General features: G+C 39.6%; 1 protein-coding gene across 2 annotated transcripts in view; it reads right to left on the bottom strand.

The window, feature by feature from the left end:
- SLAIN2 (SLAIN motif family member 2) overlaps nucleotides 1–22692 on the bottom strand; it is a 74481-nt gene that overhangs the window by 10261 nt on the left and 41528 nt on the right. Inside the window, exons 4-7 of one of the 2 annotated variants that reach the window (XM_040966412.1) lie at nucleotides 19809–19970; nucleotides 17789–18148; nucleotides 17281–17418; nucleotides 8159–8236 (exon numbers count right to left, since the gene is read on the bottom strand). In XM_040966412.1, the coding sequence (XP_040822346.1) occupies nucleotides 8159–8236; nucleotides 17281–17418; nucleotides 17789–18148; nucleotides 19809–19970 (738 nt within the window). The remainder of the gene's footprint in view (nucleotides 1–8158; nucleotides 8237–17280; nucleotides 17419–17788; nucleotides 18149–19808; nucleotides 19971–22692) is intronic. The other variant, XM_040966413.1, reaches the window with a different exon arrangement.

The following is a 22692-nucleotide window of genomic DNA, read 5'->3' as shown; positions in this document are numbered from 1 at the left end:
GCCACAAGCAGGGAGCTGGATGGGAAGTGGGGCCACTACGACATGAACCGACGCCCCTATGGGATTCCATGGCATGCATGGCGAGGATTTTAGCCACTAGGCTACTGCAGTGGACCCCACATCTTTTTTAATTCTTCTAGCTACTACCTAGGGGAAGGGCACAAATCTGCCTCTTTCAGTATCAATTCCAAAAAACCCAACTCTCACCACAGTTCAGAGCCTTTAGAACACGATTTTCCATTTGGTGGGAGTTTTGGATGGGATCAAGCACAGTAAATTTCTTTTTTTTTTTTTTAAGCACAGAAAATTTCAGAGGACTGTGAATTGCAAAAAACACTCTGAAAAGGTTATTCTTTGAAGAGTTGGGGACAGAAGGAAAAGAAGTTCAATTTTCAAAAATAAATAATGTCGGGCCTGGCGCAGTGGCGCAGTGCTTAAGGTCCTCGCCTTGCACGCCTGGGATCCCATATGGGCGCCGGTTCTATCCCGGCAGCCCCGCTTCCCTTCCAGCTCCCTGCCTGTGGCCTGGAAAGCAGTCGAGGACGGCCCAAAGCCTTGGGACCCTGCACCCGCATGGGAGACCCAGAAGAGGCTCCTGGCTTCGGATCGGCAGAGCATCGGGCCGTTGCGCTCACTTGGGGAGTGAATCATGGGACGGAAGATCTTCCTCTCTGTCTCTCCTCTCTGTATATCTGCCTTTCCAATAAAAAATAATAATAATAAAAAAATAAATAATGTTAATTAAATAAAAAACTAAAGATTTCTGTCAGCAGTCCAAGCACTTGGATCATCTTTTGCTGCCTTCCTAGGAGCATCAGAAGGGAGCTGGATCAGAAGCAGAGGGGCTAGGACTCAACCAACACCTGCTAGCATTGCAGGTGACAGCTCAAGCTGCAGTTGACACAATGCCAGCCCCAAAAGGTCAGATTAAGAGATGGATTGCATTACAATGAATAAGAATTAGGTACAGGAAGTATGATCAAGCCCAAGGTATCCTTTATGGTGACAAATATAAGCAGTGTGTGAAAATAGCCAGATTATATCGAAGAGGTTGACAGTGTTCATTTCTACATACTGGTATTACAAATACTGGGATATAACTACAATGTTTCTTTTTGATCTTGACATTGGTCCTTTGGGAAAATCATGTGTTCCTCTGAACACCTTTTGACCATAATTTTAACTGCTAAAACAATGAAGTCTGGGAAATAATTGTCTCCTAAAATCTTTTTTAAAAACGTAAACTTGAAGCTTATGCATCCAGGAAAACAGAGTACATGTATTTTTTGCCTATTAAGACCTTGAGCATTATATGGAGCACATACAGGAGGGCTCTGAGGGGCAGAGTGAAGGCATATAACTTACGAGCTTTGGGACCCAAAGGATGATACATTAAGGAGTTGCCAGAGTTTTCTCTTTGCTATATCCACCTGACTTGGAGTCTAAGAAGCTGGCAACCCAGAAAAGCCAATGAGTGTGGCAGATGATCAAACCAAGTGAACGACCAACCCAACAAACAAAAAAACCCTCAACTTTTACTCTGCAGCCAAAGGACTAGGAAGCAAACCTTACAGATGACATCAGCTAACTCCAAGCCAACACTGCAGAAAAAAACCATGTCTTTAATCTTACCCTAATCAGGTTTAAACCTGAGAGGCTACAACAAGGTTCCCTAACACTTGAAGGTGGACCAGGAAGGTTATTACTGAAAGCTAAGTATGGAGGCAGGATTTTCATACTGGCCAGCAATGAACATGGAAGTAGGGGAGATCCTGCAGATTCCGGAGTTCTCCCAATCTGACAACGGAAGGTACTCTTACCCTGTCACTGGAGCCAGCTTAAGAATCTGGTATTTTGGTGGGTCTCAGGATGGGGCGTCTCATGCCTGGATCCCAGACGATACCCACCATATGCACGTGGTGAGCTGTCCCCGAGCAGCTAGTGCGCCATTTGGTGCCAGGCTCCGCCTGCTGGCCGCCCAGCCAGGGAGCTCTGGGGTTTTGGTTCTTTGAGTCACAGCTTAGTTAGCTCCAGGTTGAACCCATTGTGCTTCTAGGACACGAAGCATTCGTAAAGATTCCCATTGGCAGTAACTCTTCCTTTGTAAAACTTGTAATCACTGAACAATGCTGACCACCAAATACCAGTCCATGCAAAGCTAAGGCTTGGTGCTTGCCCTGCAGAATTATATCATGTTTCCTGACATGATGATGGATCAGGAGAAGGGTCACATTAAGCAAGCCATTACATTAACTAGCACTCAAGAACCATAACCAGGGGTAAATTCTGTGAGGGATGTGTGGGCCACATCCAGTGAAAATTCTAGCCCCACTGGTTAGCTCAAGAGTTGGGGTGGTGATGGACTAAGTTAGGTGTGACCAAGGAGCCTGCCATCAATCACAGGTAAAGGAACTCCCAATAGTCTGGACTGGTTAGGGCAGCAGCACCCAAATGTGCATCCTGATTAGGGCGTGGGGTGGGCCGGGCTGCAACGTTCACCAGCTCATACAAGGCCAAATGGAAAGCCAGGCTGCCCCGGGCACTGGCCTAAACCCAAAGGCATGTATGAGAACTGGGTCTGGGAGTGGATCAAGTGGAGGAATTTGGGAAACTTCCCTGGTGAGTCTGCAGCACCAGACCAGCAAGCATGAGAACAAGGAAGGGACGGGGCAGAGCCGGCAGGGGAATAAGGGAGGGTTCCCTTGCTGGACAGCTACTCCCGCTGGAGAGCGTGGGCTGGGAGGGGGCAGACCAGACTAAGCAGGGCTATAACACCTGTACGCCTCATGAGGACTACATCAGGGTAAAGCCAGGCTGGACTGATTATTCCTCCTGGTGCAAACAAAATTAGAGTGGGTGAGGGTTGTTCGGGCTTAGCCACAGCATCAGCTGGAAGAAGCTGGCACTGGGGGCTAGTTCTGTCAAGTCAAACCACAGAACTACCTGGAAAGTGTATAATCTGGGAGTGGGAGAGGCCTGGGAGGGAAATAGTGGGCTCCTCCCTCTTGGGTTACCACTTCCAAGGGAGGGCATAAAACTAGGACAGCGGCTGGGGTGGAATGGGGTGTGGAACAAACTGGACTACTGCTACACATACTGGCTAACCAGGGTAGGGGGCGGGCCTGGTAGGGGTTATTTTGAGTTGCTCCAATTAGGCTGCAGCTCCCATTGGTTTAGGTGAGGGTCGAGTATGTGCTGGGCAGCACCAGGCTGAACTGCAATACCCATTGGTTCCAGTGGAAGTCCGGAGTGACAACAGAACCAACCAGCAATTACAACCACCAGCTGATTGGGGCAATGCACTGTGCCAGGCCCTGTACTTGCTAGAACATACCAGAATCTATTTTGAGAACACCTCAGACAAAGTTTCTTTGGAGATCTCCCAATCAAAATGCTGGACTCAGAACCCTAACCAAGAAAAGAGAGAAGACAGAACAGGTCAACCAAACATCTCAGCTATATGTTGGCAGTGAAATACTGGGCAAATGGAGACGCTATGATGGACTATGTCAACTAGTGGATTTTTCAAAGACCTCATAGTGCTTGGAGTGTCAAGATTGGCAGTGATTCATAACTGTTGAAATATCAAGACCACTTGAGCAAGAACCTCAGAGCATACCCTACATCCGGGACCTGGGGAGGGTGAGGAATTAGGTGGGCCTTCTTTCTTAATACCCCCTTTAAACATGAAGGAAACAATATGGAAAAAATAATAGTCTTACCCACTTTCCTGTAGCTCTTGAACCCTTTTACCCTAATTCACTATGTAAAGATTGTCAAAATATAATAATAAAAAAAGATTAAAAAAAAAAAAGAATCTGGTAGTTTATGATTGCTCAATAGGAACCAGGTCACTTCTCAACAGAGCCAGGAGTTTCTTCTAGGTCTCCCACACAGGTACTAAAGAGCTTTGGGCCGTCCTCGACTGCTTTCCCAAGTCACAAGCAAGGAGCTGGACAGCAAGTAGAGCAGCTGAGACGTGAACCAGGGCCCATAATTGGACCCCAGAACATGCAAGGCAAGGATTTAGCCACTAACCCATCATGTTGAGCCCAAAAAGGAACAACTGGAAAAACTAAGTTTTACTGCTTGGATGATTAAACCACAGAGAATAAGGAAGCAAATGTTACAAAAATTCAGAAGAATGGTTACTTAGAGAACTGGTCTGAAGAGGATTTTGTTAGCTAGCAAACAAGATAGAGGGCTTGACACAGTATCTCAAGTGGCTAATCCCCCCATTTAAGTACTGGTGTTTCACATGCATGCCAGTCCTGGCTATTCTGCTTCCCAACCAGCCTGGTTTGAGGCCTCCGACAGCTGCAGTTTCCCATGCTGGTGGCAGGGACTCAACCCTCTGAGCTACCATGTGCTTCCTTCAGGACCAATCAGCAGGCAGAGGGACTAGGAGCAGAGCAGCCGGGACTTGGACCAGGTATTCTGATATGGGCGCAAGAGTTCCAAGCAGCAGACTTAACAAGTTGCATCACAACTCAGTAACTCAACCAACACTTTAAATTCATATAAATAAGGTCTTCACACCAGGGTTGATTTTACCTTGGATACTTCAAAATATACTTAGTGAATTAAGACAACACTGGAAAATTACTATCATTAACTGCCCCTTAGTAGCCTTTTTGCTTTAGAGTAATTTTCTATAATTTGACTTAACCTGACATCTACTTTTTTCCTAATCAATCTTCATTTTCTTCTACTGATTTGGTGAGGAATCCGGTGTTTCCTTCTGTGACGGTGTGTAAAATCTCTTTCTGAAAGCACTTTAAACAGTCACTCCCAAATGTCTTAAAAGCACACAAAAACACAACAGGGGCCAGTGTCATGGTACAGCAAGGCATTTCATGTGAGCACCGGTTCCAGTCCTGGTTGCTCCACTCTGAACTGTGTGCCTTTTTATGTCCCTCAGAACGGGGCCAAGAGGGGGTCAATTACTTGGGCCCTTGTCTTGAATCAAAGACATGGAGTTTTGGGCTTCTGGTTTCAGTCTGACCAAGCTTGGGCTGTTGTGGCCACTTGGGGAGTGAACCAGCAGATAAGCCTTCCTTTTACATAGCTAAAATAAATCTTGGATCCAGCGCTGTAGCCTAGCAGCTAAAGTCCTTGCCTTGAACGTGCAGGGATCCCATATGGGCGCCGGTTCTATCCCAGCGGCCCTGATTCCCATCCAGCTCCCTGCTTGTAACCTCGGAAAGCAGTTGAGGATGGCCCAAAGCCTTGGGACCCTGCACCCACATGAGAGACCTGGAAGATGCTCCTGGCTTCTGGCTTGGGATGGGCTCAGTTCTGGCTGGTGCAGCCACTTGTGGAGTGAATTAGTGGACGTATGATCTTCCTCTCTGTCTCTTGCTTTCTGTATATCTGACTTTGCAAATAAAATAAAATAAAAATCTTTAACACACACTCTCTCTCTCTCTCTCTCTCTTTTCCTTGGAGGTGGAAGGTATGAACAAACATGAAAACTTGCCAAAGAAAATACCAAGGAATGTAACAGGCTTTCTCAGACACAGCAGTGGCATGAATGCATCCATTCAACATGCTTAGGGTGAAACTTTTTGAATCAGGCAATTAAGTTCTGACCGCCCCCTCCCATCTGTACACCTTTGCTAACTCAATAGAAAAATCAGAGTGACTACTGTTTTATATAAGTTGTTATATAAAATGTTAAATATACCATCCTTTCCTGTTCCAAAGAGCCTGCAGCCTCTCTTTTTAAAAAAGATTTTATTTTGTTTTTATTGGAAAGTCAGACATAAAGAGGAAGAGAGACAAAGAGGGAGATCATCCATCCACTGATTCACTCCCCAAGTGGCCACAATGGCTGGAGCTGAGCCAATCTGAAGCCAGGAAGCCAGAACCTCTTCCTGGTCACCCATGCGGTACAGGGTCACAAGGCTTTGGGCCATCCTCAAATGCCTTCCCAGGCGATAAGCAGGGGGCTGGATGGGAAGCCGGACTGTCAAGATTAGAACTGATTTTCCATATGGGATCCCGGGGAGGACTTTAGCCACTAGGCTACAGCGCAAGGCCCGAGCCAGCAGTCTTAAACAGCTTTCTAAAAAATTATGCAGGTTCACCCATAGAATGGGAGATTTTTGTGACAGTTCATTACGAACATGCACCCTGTCTCACATATTTACAAAGGCAAAGATTCCCACAAAGTCTACAAGAAAATCAGACAATCTATTTTGGCTTTAGATCCAAGAGCTATTCTTCAATTTGGCTTCACTATTAATGCAGCCAACATTTTAAGTCCTACTTTAAATCTACATCTATTGCTTAATTGGCCTACAACAAAAGAGGTATGTGATGATAGTCCTGAGGTCAAATACCACTCAGAAAATATGAAAGTATGGAACAAGATGAATAAAGTAGGACATTAAACCGAATGAGGCCACATCAATCACACACACCACAAACACACATAATTTCCTCCCTTTACTATCAAGATAGCTGCAGATATTAAGAATTTCAGTTTATAGCAGTGCTGCAACTGGGCTTTTGTCATCATAGAAAAACAAGTAATTTTGCAGCTCAAAGTCATAGAAATAATCCAATCACTGTAAGTAAATTTTAAAGAATTTGGCCAAAAATCTTTTGTCACTTAAGAGTGGCATAGAATCTTTTCTTTATGTGACTATTTTTTGTTTTGTTTCTGTAGTTTTTAAATTATTTTCTATTTTTGACTATTTTTACAAACGTGATTAGGGTGCAAAGGGTCAAGGGCTACAGGAAGGTGGGTGAGATCATCATTTCCACATTCTCTTTTTTCCCTTTCTGTATCTGGGAGAAGGGGAGAGACAAGGGGAGAAGCCACACCCAGTCTCCCGACTGCTTCTGTACCCTGGGCTAGAGGAGTGACACAGAATCTTAAGTTTAAATTACAGAGTCAGACAAGAAACAAAATTTATGTAAAATTAAACTCCTCTATTTTTTTAATGATACAGTAATCTTGCCATATTCTAGACATCATAATTCTTTCCAAGATATTTGTTTACACCTGCCTCCCTTCCTCTAGTCATTGTAAGTACAAGAAAATAATTGAAACGCTTTAAAAAGAAGACTAAGTTTCTCAACTTAGTACACAAGAATTTTCTTCTAAATGATCGCAATAAATTGTGTCCTCCATCTTACAAACATTATTTATTCAGGACCACCACCAAAAGGCCTAACTCCTGATATTCAAAACACAAACATGTACTTCTACTTTACTCACTTCCCTTCAGAGTTCGTTATCTAAAATAATTTCCTTGACTGAGATTCAATCCACAAAATCACTGCTTAAGCACAGTAATGATTTGTTAAAATATCTATTACAGTATCTTTGCATCCATAATATCCACACTTTTTTCAATAAATCAAATCTCAAACTTTTTCTTCGCCCATGTTAAGGGCTTGGTCCCTCTTACACATCTGCTATCTACTGAGTTCTGAAGCTATCAGGAAACTCACATGTCCTACACAGGGACAATCATTTTCCTTAATGCTCATGTCCATTCTCTCCCACTTTCTCTTAAGACTTCTTTGATAGCACTGCCTGTCTATCCAATCTCACTATTTTTTTTTCAATTTCATTTCCTTCTAAATGTCCATACATTCATTCTCTTGGAGCCAATATTGCTGTCCAGCTTTCACATGCTTTTTCAATATTCAATCTTAACAAAAACTATCAACCCACAAATATTCCAACTACAGCCATTAACCATAAAAGCTTGTATTGTTTTTAATCTTGTACTTAATTTTGAAACAGAGTCCTCTCTCACTCCATCCTACTAAGATAAGTAAACCCAAAAACAAAGGATGAGAAAAAAAAACTAGCATACAGAATGTTAAAAATTTTATTTGGCTCATTTTTAAAGTACTATTGGCTCAGCTGGTAATAAAACATATCTTTGGTTTTAGGTTGAAGAGAAAAATGACTATTACTTACTCCTTTCAGAATAGCAACCCAATACATACCTTTGTAGAAAATGTTTCTTCTGATTTTATTCAAATTAAGATAATGAATCCACATTATTTTACTGCTTAGAAAAAAAAAAAAACCTAGGGCTTGTCTTCTAGAAAACATTGATTAGGTATGCCAAAAGGCGTAAGACTTAACTAGACCATGTGCTGAAATTTAAACATAGTAAGAGGTTGTAGTTACCTCTTTTTGTAGATGAAGTTTGAAGCAACTGTTTGGCTTTGAGGGAAGTACGAGGCAAGTTTTTCAACCTTTGGGAAGCTGTTGAAAAATAAGGAACTGTAATATTTGCCTGGAAGTACAAGATAAAGGCTACAGCTTCCTTATACTTGAATAGCTTAACATAAACTTAGAAATTTATCATGGAACAGAAACTATAAGGTGCAAATACATTAGAACCCTACAAGCGGAAGACTTTTAAAAAGTGATGTTTAGTGCATTAAGTTGGGAAGTAAAGGAGATGGAAAGCTTAGTGCACAGTATATACTTTTAGAAAGTTTCGTATAGATGAGGGAGCCTCCAATATATCAATCAGCCACAACATCAAAGAGAAAACAAAGCACCAGCAAAACATGCCGCAGAATGCAAAGAACACAAATATGAAGATCAAAGTCAAGCACATATGCACACAATCTAGAATAAAACGAATGCAGGACTTGTTCAATGCAGAAAGCAAATTTTGGCAAAGCAGTTATCATTAGATGAATTATCCTAATATGAACAGTAATTTCCATACTCAAAAAGACAAAGAAAACTCAGAACCAGGCAGGTCCACAGAAAGTCACAAATGGTTTTAATCAGTTCAACATCATCATTTTATGGAATAACAGGGACCCACTTTGAGTTATACTGTATCTGAGCTGCACACAGACATAGAGGTAGGGTTAGTGTGTGTGTGGATGTGTGTGTGTGATGAGGGGTTTGGAGGAGTCATGGTATCTGCTTTATAAAGTGATCAATGAAGAATGATAAGCTCTCTTCCAAATGTTTTATCTATGAATTACACTGAAACTCACAGAACTGCCAAATAAGAAGCAGCCTAGGGCCCTCTATATTTAGAGAGGTTCCAATTATTCTGATATACAAGTCCCCACTTATCCATTTTTTCAACTATTTAAAATGACTCTGGAATGTGAATGCTTTGATAAAATTTGGACTTCACATTATTCTAGGATTTATATACAAAACAAAAACTCTTACACTGAGAAAATCTGAGTTAGAGCATAGTCATTGGGGTGATAAAAGGACACCTAACAAATCAGAGAGTATTAAGGATTTCTCTTTCCTATTTTCTGTATTTGGTTTCAAATTTTTAACTCTATCTATACTGTAGCTAAAAATTGAAAAAAAAAACCTGCCAATCTAATTCAAATATTTTTAGGAAGATAAGCAAAACATTCCGCATACTGAAAAAAAATCAAATTTGTAATGATTATCTAATATCCATGCCACAGGAAAGCAGAATACCATCACCACTGAGTATTATTTAGCTACATGTTTATTCACAAGGTTTCAGTTATCACTTACTCATTCATTCCTGTCTTCTTTCATTTAGGCAGTGTGATGTCAGGTACCGTTTCTGCTATAACAAATTGAATAGCCAACTAGAGATGCACAGTTTCTACTTTCATGAAATTCATATGCCAGGAGAGGGGAGACAGACACTAAACAACGCTGCACAATATATGGCCTGCCACACAGCAACAGTGGTTCTAGAGAAAATTAAGTAGAAAAAGTTGAACAGGAAGGAGGAATTACACTTATAAACAGGGTACCCAGGAAAGATTTCCATAAGATGACATTTGCACAAAGATCTAAGGGAAGAGAGGGAACAGCCAGGCAGCTAACTGGGGGCAGTATTTCAGAGAGAGAACAAAAGCACTCGTAAAGGACACTGAGACTGTAATGCCCTTAGCAAATCTGAAGAAGAGAAAAAGGCAGTTATTAGAGTAGAGTAGATGAGGGCAAGAAATAACCAACTGAACAGAGGTTGGTTACCAAAACTATTAGTCACCAAAAAATTGAAAATGTGGCCTTAATATTATACAGTGCAATAAATTTTTTTTGAAAAATCCTTTTCAATGAATAGCCACTGTTGATGCTAATGATTAATTTCCAATTATCCTTCCAGCATCATGAGTGATATCATAAGTGATAGTGACAGATAAGTACACAACCATTTTTCATGTTACCATTATTCAAGCTAATGTCCTCTTCTACAAAACCAGTTCATTGAAAACCTGTGGTTGTCATGCCCCAAGTCATTTCTAGCTTAAATTTCCAACTGGTTATTGTTTGTGGTTCCTTACATCTCCATCGTGGTCTAAACACCTAAATCAAGTCATGAGCACTCTGGTTCATGGATTAGGCCAGTGTTCTTTGGGGTCTTCCTACATCTAATCCTTTTTTCTCCACTTACATATATCAATTAAAAACAATGAAGGAACTGCCCATGCCCAAGTGTAGGCAAAAGGTTGCTGGACCGTCCGCAGAGAGTTTAGAAACGAAAGTAAAAACACCTTCCTTTGCTTTCTATTATCACCGCGCCCTCAACAAGCAAGGTCAGCGACTGAGCACGCCTCCCAGAAAACAAGTTTACTAGTCCAAACAATTAATTATAGTTGCAGTTTTTGGTGAGTTCAAAAAGCATATATGAGCTTTAAAACTAGACCAACTTGTTATTTTCCAACAAACATTGCAATTCATATAAAGTTAATGAGAACTCCCAGTTTTTGGTTCAACCATGCTTGTTTCTAGAGTAAACTTGCTGCAATATGAAATCACTCAAAACCTGCACCTGCAGAGCATGCCTCCAACCTCATGGTACAATGTATCACTACATTTAAGCAAGTCAGAAATAAACAACAGGGGGCATTGTGGTGGCTCATCTGGCTAATCCTCCACCTATAAGTACTGGCATTTTATATGGGCACCAGTTTGTGTCACAGTTGCTCTACTTCCCATGTAGCTCCCTGCTTGTGGCCTGGGAAAGCAACAGAGGATGGCCCAAAGCCTTAAGATTCTGTAGCTGCTGGGAGGCCAGGAAGAAGCTCCTAGTTGTTGTTGGCTTTGGATGACCCAGCTCTGGCCACTGTGGCCATTTAGGGAGCAAACCAATGGAAGATCTTTCTATCTCTCCTCTCTTATGTAAATCTGTCTTTCCAGTAAGAACAAGTAAATCGTTTTTGTTTTTTAATTTTTTCCTAAGATTTATTTTGTTTTTATTGGAAAGTCAGATACACAGAGAGGAGGGAAAACAGAAAGCTCTTCCATCCACTGATTGACTCCCTAGTGGCCATGACAGCTGGAATTACTCCAATCCGAACTCAGGACTTCTAGGTCACCCACGTGGGTGCGGGGTCCCAAGGCTTTGGGCCGTCCTCCACTGCTTTCCAAGGCCACAAGCAGGGAGCTGGACGAGAAGCAGGGCCACTGGGGTTAGAATAGGCGCCTATACGGGATCCTGGTGCGTGCAAGCTGAGGACTTTCGTCACTAGGCTACAGCACCAGACCCAAGAACAAGTAAATCTTTAAAAAAAGAGAGAAAAGAGAGAGAGAGAAATAACAAAAATACAGTGACAAAAATCAATGTAAGAGAATATAAATTATCTCAATTTGGTCATTATAAATGACTCTGAGTTTATATATAAAATTTTTCAACTATGTGAATATTTAAAAATCAGTACACTTGAATCCCCCCAAACAAAAACAGCAAGGACAGCATGGCAATTTCTGAAATCAATTATACAGTTTCATTTTTACAAATTTCTGTTAAATTCTTATATTGATTTTCCCTGTTTGCACAGCAGTTATATCATGAAAAACATCAAAACTAAAATTGGACAGTGATCTTCAGTCAACAATGAGTGCAAATAGATAACTCTGATTAGAGTGTGCAACGTCTCAATATTCAAAGGACATCAATACTGAAGAAACTCAACTGTAAAAGCACTGTGACAGAACATTATATTATGTAAAAAGCATGTTCTTTTTTTTTAAAACAATGAATTATCTTTTTACTTTTTATGTTATAATGTTTAATTTATAATTTTTTTTACTGACACAAATTACCAAGTTCAATAAAGGGTATCTGCATATTTTCCGATTATTACTACAAGTCATGCATGACATGATTACTAAATAACATAGTTTTATCACATAAATGGGATATTAACAGTATTCTCCAGGTGATAAATACTAAACAAGCATAACGCACTGTGAACAAGCATTAACTACCGCTAGACAAAATACCCCTTGCCCTTCACTCCTACCTCATGACATTTGATTTAATCTTTTTATGGTTTACGAATTTCCAGATATCCTTCACCTTTCTTGTCTTTCACTCCCATTTTTAATAACTTCTCTGCTACCAGTATTTTGTACTTCATTTTTAAAAAGTTCATCCAGGGGCCCGGTGTGGTGGCGCAAGTGGTTAAGGTCCTCGCCTTGCACGCCCGGGATCCCATATGGGCGCCGGTTCTAGTCCCGGCAGCCCCGCTTCCCTTCCAGCTCCCTGCCTGTGGCCCGGGAAAGCAGCCGAGGACGGCCCAAGGCTTTGGGACCCTGCACCCGCGTAGGAGACCCGGAAGAGGCTCCTGGCTTCAGATCAGTATAGCATTGGCCGTTGCACTCACTTGGGGAGTGAATCATCGAACGAAAGATCTTCCTCTCTGTCTCTCCTCTCTGTATATCCGCCTTTCCAATAAAAAAAATAATAATAATAAAAATAAATCTTTAAAAAAAAAAGTTCATCGGGCCCGGCGCGGTGGCGCAAGTGGTTAAAGGTCCTCGCCTTGCACGCCCGGGATCCCATATGGGCACCGGTTCTAATCCCGGCAGCCCCGCTTCCCTTCCAGCTCCCTGCTTGTGGCCTGGGAAAGCAGTCGAGGACAGCCCAAAGCTTTGGGAACCTGCACCCGCGTGGGAGACCTGGAAGAGGCTCCTGGCTTCGGATCGGCATAGCATCGGCCCGTTGCGCTCACTTGGGGAGTGAATCATCGGATGGAAGATCTTCCTCTCTGTCTCTCCTCCTCTCTGTATATCCGCCTTTCCAATGAAAAAATAATAAAAATAAATCTTTAAAAAAAAAAAAAAAAGTTCATCCAGCTCTTATTATCTTTTTTTTTTAAAGATTTATTTTATTTTTATTACAAAGTCAGATATACAGAGAGGAGGAGATAGAGAGGAAGTGGAGCTGCTGGGATTAGAACCAGCAACCATATGGGATCCCAGTACATTCAAGGTGAGGCCCTTAGCCACTAGGCCACGCAACCAGGCCCTCTTATTATCTTCCAAAGTAGCTTCTCACCTTTCTTTTGGTCTAATCTCCACATTGATAAGTGAACTTTCTAAAAAGCAACACTGCCTAGAAACCCCCCACGACTCCCTCCCTATACCTTCCAGGATGCTGCTTTGGTGTCTTAGCAACTCTTGAGCACCTGTCTCTTGCACTTCTCATCTCTCATCACTTTATCCACTTCCTCATTCATCCTGCATCCTATACTTCAGTCATACAAACTATCAAAGCACCTTTTTAAAAAAGTTTCATTACTGGTTTTGCTATTGGGAAAATTTATATTTCTTTCATTATTTTGCAACCCCAATACACTCCCCTCCCATGTGTACTATCATTCTTGAAACCCCTTCACACTGTCTGGGTTTAATGCTCCCACAGAATCTGTCTTACATTTACATTCTTGGTACTTGCAACATAATATACACTCAATAATTTTCATTAAATAAGTAAGGAACATGTAAGTGACTGACTACTATATGAAATCTGGGTATTTAACTGAACCTTCAAGGCCCTCCACAGCAAAGGTCTAACCAAGCAATTCTGAACATGCCATGCTGTGACACTTCTAATAAAGAAATGCCCCACTTCACTTCCAGCTCCCTGCTTGTGGCCTGGGAAAGCAGTGGAGGACAGCCCAATGCTTTGTGATCCTGCACCCATGTGGGAAACGTGGAGGAAGTTCCTGGCTCCTGGCTCTGGATCGGTGCAGCACTGGCAGTTGTGCTCACTTGGGGAGTGAATTATCAAATAGAAGATCTTCCTCTCTATTTTTCCTCCTCTCTATATATCTGACTTTGTAATAAAAATAAATAAATCTTTAAAAAAAATTTTCCTTGTGATTGACCCAACCTCACTGTACTACTTATTCTGAAATAAGTGTTCTATATTTTATTCATTCTTATTTGATTACACATATTTACTATGATCAATTTTTACTATGCAAAGTTCAAGTGTAATTTTTAGTGCTTCGTATTCAGTTCAGTGTGAAAGAGAATTTCTTCTTCAAAGGCTTAGAGAAGAATGGATATGCTTATGTCGGCAAGTGTGCAAGAAGCCTTCCCTTTCTAGTAGTTTATTCTGTATCTTTTCTCGAGTTATAATCTGCAATCTATACAAAGAAATATTCTTCTATATGGCTAAATGTAGGCAAATGGGTAAGTATTATAACAATTATTTTACTCTTGTGGCAATTCATAAATTGTTTACAGTTCATTCTCAAACGATGCTCCAGCAGTCATCCAGGAATGGTTCCCAGGATTCTCACTTACTTGTGATCAGGTCAGTTTGATGAAATCTGTACAAATTGAGGAGGAAATTGGGAGATCTGGGGAGGAGTGTACACGAGGGGGTGATGCAGTCTCGTTTCTGGCAAATTTCTAATTACATAATCTGGCATGTTCATAATTCATATAATCTATAATAAATGGACCTCTGCCCCATTTGTATAAAAATAAGAAATGGTGTACAGCTTTGTGGCTAAGAGGGTTAGGTTGTTTCTTATGATGCCAGCATTGCATTTGGGTGCAAATGCAGTCCTGGCTGCTCCACTTCTGATCCAGCTCCTTCCTAATGAGCCTGAGAAAGAGGCAGATGACGTCTTAAAAGAGTGAGGGCCTGTGACATGCAGAAGAGAGACCTGACTCCTGGCTTCCACCTGACCCACTCTCAGCCACTGCAGGCATCTGCGGAGTGAACCTGTGGCTGCAAGATCTTCTCTGTTTCTTCCTTACTCTCAACACTGCTTTCCAAACAAGTAAGGGAAACTTAGAAAAAAATTAAAATGGATTATTTCTGGGTTTCAAATGAAATAACACATGTGAAAACACTAACTGTTTAAAAATACTCCTCGACTTTTCAGATTTTCTCTGTTCCTGTTAGGTATTTCTGAATCACTAATTGCTTTATTTTTCTAAAAACTAAATTTCCTATTAAACCTGTGTTAGAGTTTTAGTAAAAGACACCAGCTGATTTTTAAAGGAATTTTCTCCCAACAAGAATTTATTCCCTTAATTGAAGGAACTAAAGAGAAATAACATTTATCCACGACCTCTGCAATGCTCTGGTTTTCTTAAACTTTTTAAGTTACTTGTTTCCCAAATATGGAAACTGAAAATTGGTAAGAGCTTTAAAAATGAAGACATTAGCATTCCTACAGTGCTCATTTCTGAATGCCAGCATCCACAATAATGCAGCCACAGCCAACAAGCATGTAAAACAGTGATTGGCAGAGTAACAGGCAACAGAAGTGGTCCTTTAGGTGGAAGTAACAGACACCTTGCAAAGTTAAGTTCATGCAAATAGCAAGTAAGAGCCAAAACTTAATCACGTAAGAGCTGAGAAAACAATATTTAAAAGGAAATGTAAAGTATCACAAAAATCCCACAAGATACCAGCTCATTGTTACAAAATGTATAAAGCTATTAAAATATTTATAGATAATTAAAGAACACTCACATACATTTTTAGCTATTGAAGATTCACGTACAACTTTAGGAAAAAATTTTGCTTCATGATGTATTAATTTAAACACTTAAGTTTAAAATATTTTTATAAAATGAACACTAAGTTTTTAAGTTTGCTAATATTCTGGACTTAATACTTTTCAAATACATTTTTAATAATGAAATACTATATCAAAACATATTTGTGACATTTTAATTATAAACTTTTATTACAGTTACCAAATCAGTATTATTTAAGAAGAATGGTAACTTACTTAATTCTCTACCTGCTCATTATTCAAACACTGAAATATTACAACAACATGAACCTGCACACACATCTCCCTCCCAACAGTAAATTAGTGATTATTATGTTTTCCTTTTTATTTTTGCTGATTATTACCTTCTGGGGAAAAGAAAAAGCAACTTGCCTATAGAAAAATCCTAGGGAGTCAGCAGTATTAATTAACAGTAATTCTATCTCTAGAGAAGGCAAGTAATTACTATAGCTGAAAATTCTGTTAGCATTCTTAGTTTAGTTTCTCAAAACTGTCTCTTTTTAGGGAAGAATTATTTTCATTTCCATAAAGCTTTCAGATGCTGGAATAGTTTAAAAAGAAAAAAAACCAGCATACATGAGGGAACAACCTGAATAAAGAGGCAGAACTAGCTCTTAGCTTTGGCTTGGTCCAGTACTGGCCACTGAGCCTACCAGGAGGGCGAAGTAGCAGATGGAAAAATCTGTCTATTTCTAACTCTGATTTTAGAATAAACAAATATTTTTAAAAACTCATAAGTTTATTACACATACATTGTGTAATTTAGAAAGATATGCCTCATTCATGGGCTAGTGTCCATTTAAGTAATCATCAAAGTTAAAAACCACACACATTTTTTTCTTTTGCTATGTCTACTAATTCATTTTTTTCTAGTTTAGATTTAACTCTAAATATTTATTTCCAAAGTATATCTTAAATACAGAAGTACTGACCAGGCCTTTAAAAAAAATAATTTCTAATAATTTACAATATCAATTTCAGTCAGTATTTTAACTAAATACGTGTTGACATCCATACTGATTTGATTTTGTTTTACAAAAATGTTTTTAGAAGGCACAAAAAAATTCATCAGGTCAAAATTTACAAATTTCGTATCAACAGATATGGAAGTAAAATGAAGTAAGCATTCTGGTAATACATTTTTGTTTTGAAAAGAGCTACAAAACCTTACCTGTCCACAGATTCACTACACTGTACCTATTTTGACCATGTGTGTTTTAAAGTATATAACAATACATTTCTAGATATTTTAAAGTGGAGCATATTGAAGACAGTAAGTATTTACCACAGAATATATGTTTTGAATAGCATATTGGCTACTATTTCTAATTTCTAAAGCCATAAGAAACACATTTGTATTTTCAAAAAATAGACTCTTTTGCTTTCTTTAAAATTATGTACAGACCACAATTTCATACAATTTCATAGACTGAGATCTTTTCCAGGGATGAATTTAAATTCTCACTTTCTATGAAATAACTGATATATGAGTGCAAGAAAAATACTCACTGGCTGAAGCCTGAGGTTGAATACGAGGTATTCCTCCATTTGGCACTTGAAAATTTGAGTCACTTCTGCTGCTTTTTACTGAATCAACTTGCGTATTAGATGTTCGAGACAGATTTGGAAGACTGCGTCTTAGTTTTTCTACAATAAATAGAATTTTCATTAAAATTAAATCATTCAGATGGACAGAATTAAAATACTAATGAGAATTTTAAAATCTATTTAAACACCCTGCATACTTCAGAAAAACAGTTGCTACGTACCTTCTTCTGGAAAAAAAAATCCCCAAAGTTAACTCAGTTACCATTTAAAGGAAGAAAAAGAATGACAAGCCATGTATTGAAATATATGTTTAAATAATCAAAATATAGGTCACTTCATGAGTAATAAAGCAAAAGAAATATTATCAAGTAAAATTAAATTCACTTCTGGCAAAAACTTCATTACTTTAACACTGAATATGATAATTTTGTTCCATAAATATTCCTTTATAAATTCTGCTTTATTTTACCTTCATTTTTAACATTGCTCGTCTGTAAATCTGTGGGATGACCTTGAAGTGAAAGGCGAGGCTGCTGTAAGCGGCTAATCATAGGCTGTGGGGACACTCTAGTATATTCTATTCCCCGAGCAGGAGATCGTGAACGAGGTGAATTTCTGGGTGACTGCTTAGGTGATGGTCGAGGTGAATTGCGTGGTGATGGTGAAAACCTGTTAACAGCAGGGTATACCGCATGATGCATATTGTCATCTTCATCATCTAAACTTTGTGCATCAAGTTCCTGATCACTAAAAGTACCCCGTCTTGTAGAATTGCAAGATGAACCAGAACTACGCCGAGATGTGGTGGCTGCATATTCCTGTCGGAGACCTGGGGACAATCAAATGTGTTAATTTTCTAACTATAGAACTCGATAACTTAAAATTTTAAATGAAAAGATAACCATTGAGAAATTCAAACAGTGTATAAAGTGCAAAGGAAACTTTATTTATACTTTCAGATACCCTCCTATATAAGGAGGTGTAAGCCACATCTGAACATTATTTTTAAATTAAATGAATATCCCTAAATACTTACTCAATTTCAAGATTTCTTCTTGAATCTAAAATACAAATTAGAAGGTGGAACTGTAAGTTTACAAATATTTCTACTCCTCAAAAGTGGTAATCCAGGGCCCGGTGGCGTGGCCTAGCAGCTAAGGTCCTTGCCTTGAACGCGCCGGGATCCCATATGGGCACCAGTTCTAATCCCGGCAGCTCCACTTCCCATCCAGCTCCCTGCTTGTGGCCTGGGAAAGCAGTTGAGGATAGCCCAAAGCCTTGGGACCCTGCACCCGCGTGGGAGACATGGAAGAAGTTCTTGGATCCTGGCTTCAGATCGGCATATCATCGGTCGTTGCACTCACTTGGGGAGTGAATCATTAGACGGAATATCTTCCTTTCTGTCTTTCCTCCTATCTGTATATCTGACTTTGTAATAAAAATACATAAATCTTAAAAAAAAAAGTGGTATTCCAAATTTGAAACTAATATTAAAGGAACATTTAAAGAAGAGAACTAGTGAACAGAATATACATGAGTGAATAAACAGACTCACTGGATACTTAAGCTTGGTACAGTTTTACTCATAAAGGTGAAAAGTACCAGAGAAATTTTATTCCCATACCAGGAGCTCAATGGTTGGGTATAAATGACCCTTCAACTGCTTAATTGCCTTTAAGCCTTCATTTATAAAATAAGCTGAAGGGACCACTGTGGTGCCTCATGCTGTGCCAACCTCCCATATGACTGCTGGTGAGGGACAGATGCCCACCTCTAATTCAGCTCCCAGTCAAAGTCCCTGGGAAAGTAGCAGCAGATGGCATGGGGCTCCCTGCCAAGTATGTGGGAGCCCTAGCTGAAGTTCTAAACTCCTGGCATTGGCCTGGTCCATCCCTGGTCACTGTAGCCATTTGGAGAGTGAACGTGCACTCTCTCTATCTAAATAGCTTTACCCTATATATATATATATATATATATATATATATTTCAGTTTTTGAGTCACTCCATGACGTTTCCCAGGATGTACATCAGGAGCAAGCTAGAAGTGATCGCTGAGTCTACACTCGAACCCAGACACTCGATGTAAGACATTGGTGTCCCAAGCAGTGACTTAACCACCATCCCAAACATCTGCCTCTGACTGAGTCTAAAAAGTCAGGGTCCAAAGCAGAAATGAGTTTACTTTAAGGTACGGATTCAGGCAATATTCCTGAGGATTAGAGTAACAGCTGAATCGGTGAGGACCAGCACAGAGTGACACACAGCGTGTGTCAGTTAGACACTAAGCATACTATTCCTTTCTTTGTTCCTCACAAAATAAACCTGCTCCAGGTAAAAAGGGACAAACAAGTGTGTATACGGTTAATAAGCCTCTGAAATGTCCATTTCAAAGTTTCTCCTTTCACAACATTACTACTACTACAAACTTAAAGACACAATCCATGACAAAATTATAAAAAACCAAATTTTTAATAAATGAAAATACTTACTTTCTTCCTGCATTCGGGCTAAAATCTGCACATCTGTTACATCATTTAGCTTATAATTGGATCCAATGGAGTCTTCATCTAATTCCGAAGCACTTAACTCACTATCTATTGAGGACTGAGGACTGAGGGGAGGATTTCTGTCGGATGAGCTTTTCAAGTTACCTTAAACAGAAAAAAAAATGTCAAGCTTTCGTAAAGAAAAATATAAACATGTTTTGCAATTAATGTGAAATTAAATCTTTTGAATCAGCTCATAATTATTCTGCCTTTTCTCAAATACTGAAAATAGAAACTGACCTCATTAAGGAGGAGAGGACTATCAAGACTCTGTCATACACTATGGCATAAACACAAAACACATTTTCATGTAAGCATAAATTACTTAGCTCTTAAAGAATAATTAAGCTGGGCCCGGTGTGGTGGCGCAAGTGGTTAAGGTCCTCGCCTTGCACACCCGGGATCCCATATGGGCACCGGTTCTATCCCGGCAGCCCCGTTTCCCTTCCAGCTCCCTGCCTGTGGCCCGGGAAGGCAGTCGAGGACGGCCCAAAGCTTTGGGACCCTGCACCCATGTGGGAGACCCGGAAGAGGCTCCTGGCTTCGGATTGGCATAGTATTGGCTGTTGCGCTCACTTGGGGAGTGAATCATCGGATGGAAGATCTTCCTCTCTGTCTCTCCTCTCTGTATATCCGCCTTTCCAATAAAAAAATAAAATAAATCTTTAAAAAAAAAAAAGAATAATTAAGCTTTCAACACAGTGTCTGACGAGCAGTCGGTGTTTAGTAACTACATGTGAACAGATTCAACCTCTACAAAATAGTCAATGAAACTGCTCCACAAGCTTTCTTCAAAACTGTCATTAACATTGTCTTTTCTTTGAATAAAAGCATTTATTTTTCCTAAATGAGAAAACTGTAATTTGATGCAAATTAAATTATAATCTGAGATAAATTCTCTAGATTTAGGAACAGATCAAAAGAACATCACACTAACTTCTCTTATATCATTTTCACAAAATTTCTTTTTTCCAAATTAGTAATGGGGTCCAAGAAATTCTTTAATTTTTAGAAGTGAAGCATAAAAAAGTGTGATGAAGAAAATGACTGCATAGAAAAAGTATTTTAAAATATCACATGATATCCTATAAGCATGGATAATTTTTATGAGTTATTTATAGCTTAACAAAAGCTTTCTGGGCCCGGCGCGATGGAGCGGTGGTTAAGGTCCTCGCCTTGCACATCCAGGATCCCATATGGGCGCCGGTTCTAGTCCCGGCAGCCCCGCTTCCCTTCCAGCTCCCTGCCTGTGGCCCGGGAAAGCAGTTGAGGATGGCCCAAAGCTTTAGGACCCTGCACTCTTGTGGGAGACCCAGAAGAGGCTCCTGGCCTCGGACCAGCATAGTATCTAGCGGCTGTTGCGCTCACTTGGGGAGTGAATCATCGGACGGAAGATCTTCCTCTCTGTCTCTCCTCTCTGTATATCTGCCTTTCCAATAAAAATAAAATAAATCTTTTAAAAAAAAAAGCTTTCTGAAATTTATATGATCATTCTAAACCAAAAGCAGGGCAGAAAGCAAGGCAGAGGTCGTGCAGAAGAGTTTAACGTGCTACTAAGGAAATGATCTCACCAACCACCAACTTTTAATAAAGAACAAAATCCTATTGCTACCACTAATGCTTCTAATACTAGATTTGAAACAATTGCTTCCTCAAATTCTTCACCATAAGAATCAGTTCCAACATGTGAGGCACGTAAGCAGAGCCAAGGCAAACACAAAATAATTAATATTTATTTTATCAGTGAAATAAGAGCTACATATATGATGGAAAAAATATAAGGTTATGCTTAAATAATGTCTAAATCAATTTTTAAATTTTAAAACCAATCTTGTAGATTAAACTTTTTGATTTGTTTTTATCATAAGTAAAAATCAGTGGCAAAGAACAATCTATATACACTAAGTAAGAGCAGGGTCAGTAAAGTGGTTAGACCAGGGAGTATATAGGTCAAAAACTTGTAGCAGCTAATATTTTCATTTTCAATAGTAACAGTCATAGCAAGAGCAGAAAAAAAGTAACTGAATGAATTACAGAGAAGAGTAGGGGCTACACAGTAACTGTCAAACACAGGAGTAAAGCAGAACTTTCCTCAGTTCATGGTAATTTTTCCATCCCGTAGCACTCACTGTCCCATTACTCTTTTGACAGGCTCACATTAAATTTACACTATAATTTAACTGCATCATCAAAACTTATTTTAATTCCTTAAAAAAAAAAACAACTGTTAAACTCAGTAGCTTTACGACCTTTAAGCTGTTATAAGGATATTTCAATCAGAATAACCAGCCTTGCAAACTGATTTAATTGAGCCAGTTTGTTTTGTTTTTTTTAAACTTAAGTAAGAGAGTGGATAATGGACACCGAAGCACATTTGGATAAGAGGAATAGTTCTGGAGTTCCACAGCACAGGGAGGTGACTACAATTCACAAGCATCTATTAAGTACTTTGTGCAGAACTAGGAGTTCAAAGGCTCCAATCAAAAATAAAGAAATGAAAATACAGTTATCTCGATTTGATAAGTACAAATTGTATAGCTGTATTGAAATATCACATTGTACCACATAAAATGCACAATTTTTAGGAGATAATTAAAAAGAAAACTGCTTTGTTTAAAACAAACAAACTTATAGGCCAAGCTATAGAAGGCTACATGGATGCAATCTAGCTTTGTACCCTTTATGCCTAGTACTAACCTGGAAGTAGCTCTACAGTGAGACTTTCTCTAATCAACTAAATTTCACACACACACACACACACACACACACACACACACACACACACAGAACCTAAATTAATTACTAATAATCAAGTTATTTTCTGAGC

Source organism: Ochotona curzoniae, unplaced genomic scaffold (assembly GCF_017591425.1).
Source record: "Ochotona curzoniae isolate NIBS_2020 unplaced genomic scaffold, NIBS_Ocur_1.0 scaffold_4505, whole genome shotgun sequence".
NCBI classification, from domain to species: Eukaryota; Metazoa; Chordata; class Mammalia; order Lagomorpha; family Ochotonidae; genus Ochotona; species Ochotona curzoniae.
The sequence above is the reverse complement of the archived record's forward strand: the minus strand, read 5'-3'. Positions and strand labels throughout refer to the sequence as shown.